The sequence below is a fragment of the Anas acuta genome, chromosome 4 (assembly GCF_963932015.1).
Source record: "Anas acuta chromosome 4, bAnaAcu1.1, whole genome shotgun sequence".
NCBI lineage: Eukaryota > Metazoa > Chordata > Aves > Anseriformes > Anatidae > Anas > Anas acuta.
The window spans coordinates 15784012-15790011 of record NC_088982.1 but is presented as its reverse complement, the minus strand read 5'-3'; the positions used below and the strand labels follow the sequence as shown (position 1 = coordinate 15790011).

General features: G+C 46.3%; 1 protein-coding gene across 2 annotated transcripts in view; it reads left to right on the top strand.

Annotated features, from left to right (window-relative positions):
* Positions 1-3343: 3343 nt before the first annotated feature.
* The window catches only part of TAPT1 (transmembrane anterior posterior transformation 1), a 39779-nt gene continuing 37122 nt past the window's right edge, over positions 3344-6000 (top strand). Inside the window, exon 1 of one of the 2 annotated variants that reach the window (XM_068679966.1) lies at positions 3344-3670. In XM_068679966.1, coding sequence (XP_068536067.1) covers positions 3358-3670 — 313 coding nt within the window. In that variant the 5' untranslated portion in view covers positions 3344-3357. The remainder of the gene's footprint in view (positions 3671-6000) is intronic. The other variant, XM_068679967.1, reaches the window with a different exon arrangement.

Here is a 6000-nt window from a genome sequence, read left to right as displayed (position 1 = left end):
TATGGAATATATACCAGATGTTTTCATATGCAGTTATAACTATTGTTACCATCATCATTTTAACACCTGCTAGCTGATGTATTCTCCAGTTTTACTTCCCTCTGTTTGGGTTAGCACACTGAGTTGCCACATTTCTCATTTCCACATTTCTCTTAAGAATTCTTTCACATTTCTTAACCTATAATTTACTTCTTTATTACGTATCATTTTGTTGAGAGGTGTTTGTTGATGTTTGTATTGCTCTCTAAAATAAGCACTTATTGAATCTCTTTTTAGCACATTTCATTGATTAACTATCCCTGTTAATTGGGGATATCTAAGTTGGTAGGGGTAAATGACATAGATGCCAAGGTCTGGAGATACAACACAGTTCTGTCAGCAAAAAGCACTGCAAAGAAGGGCTATGCATCATCTGAGCCTCCTTATTCTTTATAATCCCTTGTTGGGTTCAGTGGGGGGAAAAAATATCCACAAGAAGTTTTATATTATATAAAAATGCTCAATAGACTATCTTCACCAGGGGACATAGTTGCAGCAATGAGTACTCAGGAACTAAAGCATAACTGACCTACTGACCTGGACGCAGTCAAGCGTATAAAGTGTATACCTGGACATGGTATAAAAGTTTTAAAACTTCAAAGTGTAAAAAGAAACCTCCTAATATCAAATTAGCAAAATTTCCTCCATGATGATTATGTACAAGATACATTATAGGTAGATAATCATTACTGTAGTATACATATGGGCAATTTAAGGTAAAGAAAATAAGTTATAAAAATGAAGTAGCCTTCACAAAGCCCCCAAAACCTTATGTACTTATTTTTCTAATAAAATTCAAATAGCTTTTTATTCTCAGCCTGCATTCATTCCATGACTACCCAAATGTTTGTCACTGTTATATGAATGAAGCTGCATTTTTCTCGTTGGAGTCATTATTTTGAAACCATTCTCCCTGCTAAATGTCTCTCAGAAAACAGCAAAACTCCATCTGTGAGAATACATACGGGACAGTGTCTTGTTCCAGGAAAATTGCTTCAGGAAAAAAAAAAAAAAAAAAAAAAAAAGGTGAATAGTTATGAAACTGCAAAGTGGATTCTGACCCTTTGCAGAGTCACATGCAGAGTACGAGTAGCATGTCTCATAGCAGATAAGCTATGAAAAGCAACAAAATACAGCTTCTCATGCCCAAACAGCAGATGGCCCCAGATAATTCCCAACAGCAGATATCATAACGAGCCACTACTTCCTAAATCAACACTGCTAAAAATTTTTCACTGAACAACTTTTCCCCTCTGCATTTGTCAGTTCAAAGACTTAAATACCTTGGGGCCGGATTTTGCTGCCGTAGCATTTACCTTCTTGAAGTGGCCAACTTGCTAAAATACCACATGTACTAGTTGAAACACACACATCTCTGCACATGGAAAAGAGCACTTCAAAATTGTGACAGGTTACAAAAGGAATGTAAGGCTCAGGAAAAACATATGCAGGGACTCTGTGGGTAGTAATTTGAGAATATCTGCTCAGTATGCTTTTAAGGTGTCAAAAATACAAGTGAATTCTTGGCTTAAAATTTCTGCAGTCATACTATTATTGTGCCTTCAGCTGAACTACTTTGAATGAAAAACTGAAATATTTTGTAAACTAATCGAGGTTATCTTGGGTTAACCCAAGATACAAAAAATAAATGGATGTGCTGTCACAACTGATGCAGACAATTCATTTGATAGCTTCTCAGTGGGCCTGAAGGAAGACACAGCTGGTTGTTAGAGGATGTTTGATGCTGCAAATGCCTTCATTTGGATAAGATTGATAACAGGGTTGTGACAATTTGTTGTCCTTAAAGACTGTGCAATGCATCTTACAGATAGATATAGCTATTGCACACAGCTGGGAGGAGAGAAGCAGTCTCTCAGGGTGTCATGTAACTTTGCATGGACTGCAGCAGCTTTCCTGCTAAGAGGAATTTTTCAAATCTTTTTTAGGGACTTCTGCTCCACATCCTATTTTTCAATCGCTTTTTACACCCACAGAGACAAGAAGGGAGAAGACGAAACTGTTGATGTCTTGTAACTATCACTGTTAAGTTCTCTGTTTGATGTTATTACACATTGTAAAAAGCTCTCCACTGCCTGAAAACATCTAGACTTTCATTAATCCTACATGATTTTAGGCATCTAGAACCACTAATGGCAGTGAAAACGGGCACTTTCAGATTATCCAAGGCCTGAAATGCTCTTTGATACAACTCTCTGTTCAATTAACTTAGAGGTAGAGTTTTAGAGGAAAACTACACACGCTGTGGTCTTCCAAGGAACGAATAAAGCACTCTTTGTTTTTCCAGGATAAGTGGCTAAATATTAAGCTGAACGAATCTGGCCTCTGAACGCATGATAAGAACACGAGAAGTGAATGTGAAGGAGATCTTGTACATGAAATTCAGGCCAGGTATTTTGCCCTTGTGCCCATGTGAATTCCTTCTTCAAACAAGTATTCTACTTTTACTTTGAGCAACCTACTTCTTATATTCATGTTTACTCCTCTATACATTATAAGCGCTTTGAAACAGGAACAATTATTTTAATTAATAACCCCGCTATGACCACTGCAGCAAACTAATGGCATTTTCAGCCTCAGCACTTCCCAAGTTGCAAGAATTTATACTGCCTTGAGGGGCGGTTTGGGGGCCGGTTGGTTGTGTGGGTGTTTGTGGTCTCATGGAGCGTGGCACAGGTGGTCCATGACCTGGGGGGCTGCCGTGAGCCCTGGGCACACCAGATGACCGCAGCAGCACCGTCCTGCACACGGGAGGACTCACAGCCGGGTCTCCTTTCAGAGGCCTCCTGCACAAAGCGCCGCACAAACACGGACGGCAAGCCGGTGACCTGAAGTGCGAGGTCAGGTCCCACAGGCACACTGCAGCCCTGTTGGCTTTACAGTTAATAATTCACCTCTCGCTCTCCTTCCCCAATCACGGCTTTATTTGTGCAGCGCGGCGTGGATGAATAACCTCAAAGTCGCTTTGCACTGCTGCCCCTGAGCCCGCGCCACCTTTCCTTTACACCAACAAGAAGACACACGAGACCTCTTCCCTCACACAACCACCTTTATTCCCGCCCCACGACATAAATAAAACCCGAATCAGCCTCAAAGGCCCTTAGCTGGGGGTAGGGGGGGTGGCTTGGACAGGAGGGGGCAGCCTCGGTGAAGAGGCGAGGGAGCCGCCGGCGCGTAAGCAGTTAAGGGCGGCGGGGCCGCGCAAGATGGCGCCGCGCCGGCATCGCCCCCGTCCCCGCCCCGCGCCCGGCTGTGTAGCGGCGGCCGGGCCGGGCCGCGCGGCGCCGCCGTCGCACGGTGATGAGTCAGCGGCAGGGGCGCGGCGCGGCGCGGGGCCCGGGGGCGGCCAGCGCGGAGCGGGCGGCGATCATGGCCGGCGTTGCCGACGCCGCCGCCGCCGCCGCGCCGGGGAGCGGTGGGGAAGGGCGGCGCGGCGGCGCCCCGGAGCAGCAGCCCCAGCAGCAGCAGCAGCCCCAGCAGCAGGAGGGCTGCCGCGGGGAGCCCAAGACTCTGTGGGGAAGCAGCGAGCCGCAGGCGGCCCCGCAGCAGCGGACGGAGACGCTGGGTTTCTACGAGAGCGACCGGGGCAGGAAGAAGAAGCGGGGGCTCTCGGGTGAGCAGCGGAGCGCGGAGCGGGGAGGGACCCAGCGGGGCTCGTCCCGGCGCCTCGCAGCGCCGCCCGGCCGCGCTGAGGGGCCGGCTGAGCCGCGGCGGGGCTGAGGCTGAGGGCGCTGCCGCCGGCCGCCTTGGCCAACTTGGGCGAGAGACTTCAAAAAGTGCGCCGGGCTGCGGGCAGCCGCGCTGGGCGGCGGCTCCGTGAGGAGAGGAGGGAAAGGAACGGGGCTGAGCCGGCGGCTGAGGCCCTTTCTGCCCGCTTTGCTTTATTTTCGGCCACCCAGCTCGGCCCCATCGCTAAGTGCAGCCTCTACGCTCGCCCTGCCCACCCTCATCTCCACACGGGCGTGTCCAAAGCGAGGAGCGGGCACGCTGAAGTTTCACCCAGCGCGTTCACCGAGCGGTGTCAGGACGCTTTGTTAAGTTATAAAGGTGGCTGTAACGGGAAAGCTTCGCACAGAAGTTAAAAATGGGGCTGCTAAACCTGCAGCCTGCTGAGGAACGGCTCCGGAGGGCAAGGAGCACGGGGCAGAGCCGTGCTGTGCCCTCAGCTCCACTCCTCGGCTCTGGGGCACGCTCACTTGGCTTTCTTCTTGAGGCACAAAACATGCTTCATCATTAAACACTGCTCGTTAGGTACGCGTAATTACCAACGTAATAGTCTTTTCCCCTGCTGCTGAAAGTAGCGGTGCTGTTAGAGCCTTGAAATCCTACGCGGATTGTTAGAAGGCTTCTGAACTGACCGTGTTTTACTACCTAATGGCTTCACAGGGAAAAAGAGTAAGGGAAAGTAGACTGACAGCAACGGCCGCTACACGCCTTTGTTTACATTTATACTTGAGCTGATTATTCTAGGTATCCACCAAACAGGTTTTGAAATTAAGCCCTGCCTCGTTCATAAAAAGTAAAAATTGTCATCTAAATGACTTGGTTGGCATCTGTGCCGTAGATAAATGACATGTAAATGACATGGCTAGGTAGATTTGATGTTGGTAAACTTGCAACCAACTTTTTTAGCACCGTATGCTTAATAGAGTGGTTAGCTGGAAATGTGAAGAGTGCTCACAGAAGTGTTCAGATTTCCAAGCTGTCTGCCTCACCGTTGGCTGGAATGTGACACCACAGGGCATGCGAAATAGAAAAGAGGAAAAAACAGTGACTGAAAATTAGCTTAAATCATTTAGCAATGATTGAATGGTTTCCATCTAAGCTTGAATGGTGTTATGGCTGTTCTTGATGTGTTATGTCATAGCATCATTGATCGCATGGTTTGGTGGTGAAACTGCTGCAGTTCCCATAGTTGTAAGGAGCTGGCTTGGTTACAATGCTGTGACTTGGTTTGTGGTGGGGAAAACATGGTCAAGATGCGCAGTGATGTTCCTGAAAGACAGCTGAACAGAACTTTTTTTAAAGCAAACAAATCGGTATGCGGGGAAAAAAATACGAATAACCCTCCAGTTGATCTTAATTTTAAAAAATAATTAAAAGCCATTGGTGTACTCTGATTCTTCAAGAAAACATTGGAGGAACAGGCTTTTGATATAGCAACTAAAAATTCTAACTCATCTTTGCTGGTAGCGTTACACTTCATAGTACACAGAAGTAGATTTTCTTTTAAGATGGTACAGCAGGGCAGGTACTGTACAGAGGAGTTGTCTGGAGGGGAAGAAAATAACTAGTTCAAAAATGTAGGTATTGTGCTGCTTTAGTCTTGATTTATTTGAGTGTTCGCGGAAGAAGTGTGTGTTTAGGATTGACAGGAGCAAAGTGAATGCCTGAAACTGTTAGCATTTAGGATTAATGTTCTGATTGTTTCTCAACAGAAAATTTGTGAGGCACAGTGGATTTTACATTTGCACAAGTTTTCCTCTCCGCTTCTGGTTAATGGTTATCCCTTGTGTCGCTATGCATTGAAGTATGCCTTGGGTAAATCATTATCTTTTTACCTTGAAAAATTAACTGTGGCCTTTAATGTTTTGAAGATGCTTGTGCTTCTCTGCACTGACATGGGGAGATGAATGAGAATACTTAAAGCATTTAGACTATGCCATCTGAACAGTTTAAACTTAGGACAAAACTTTTTGACTGCAGAGGAGGGAAATTTAAATAAATTGAAAGTAGGAATTAAAGCGGTTTCTTCCATTTAACAGAAAATGATGCTTTGACAGCAGATTTAAGACCTCTTTCAGGTGATTTACTGCTCTGTCCTGCCTTGGTGTCTCATCCTGTTCTGCTGGCTGTGTTTTTCCTATGGGGCTAGCACCGATCTGCTCCATGGCTCTGTGGGCACAGAAGTAGGGCTGATGCTGGGTGCTAGAAAGTGCTCGG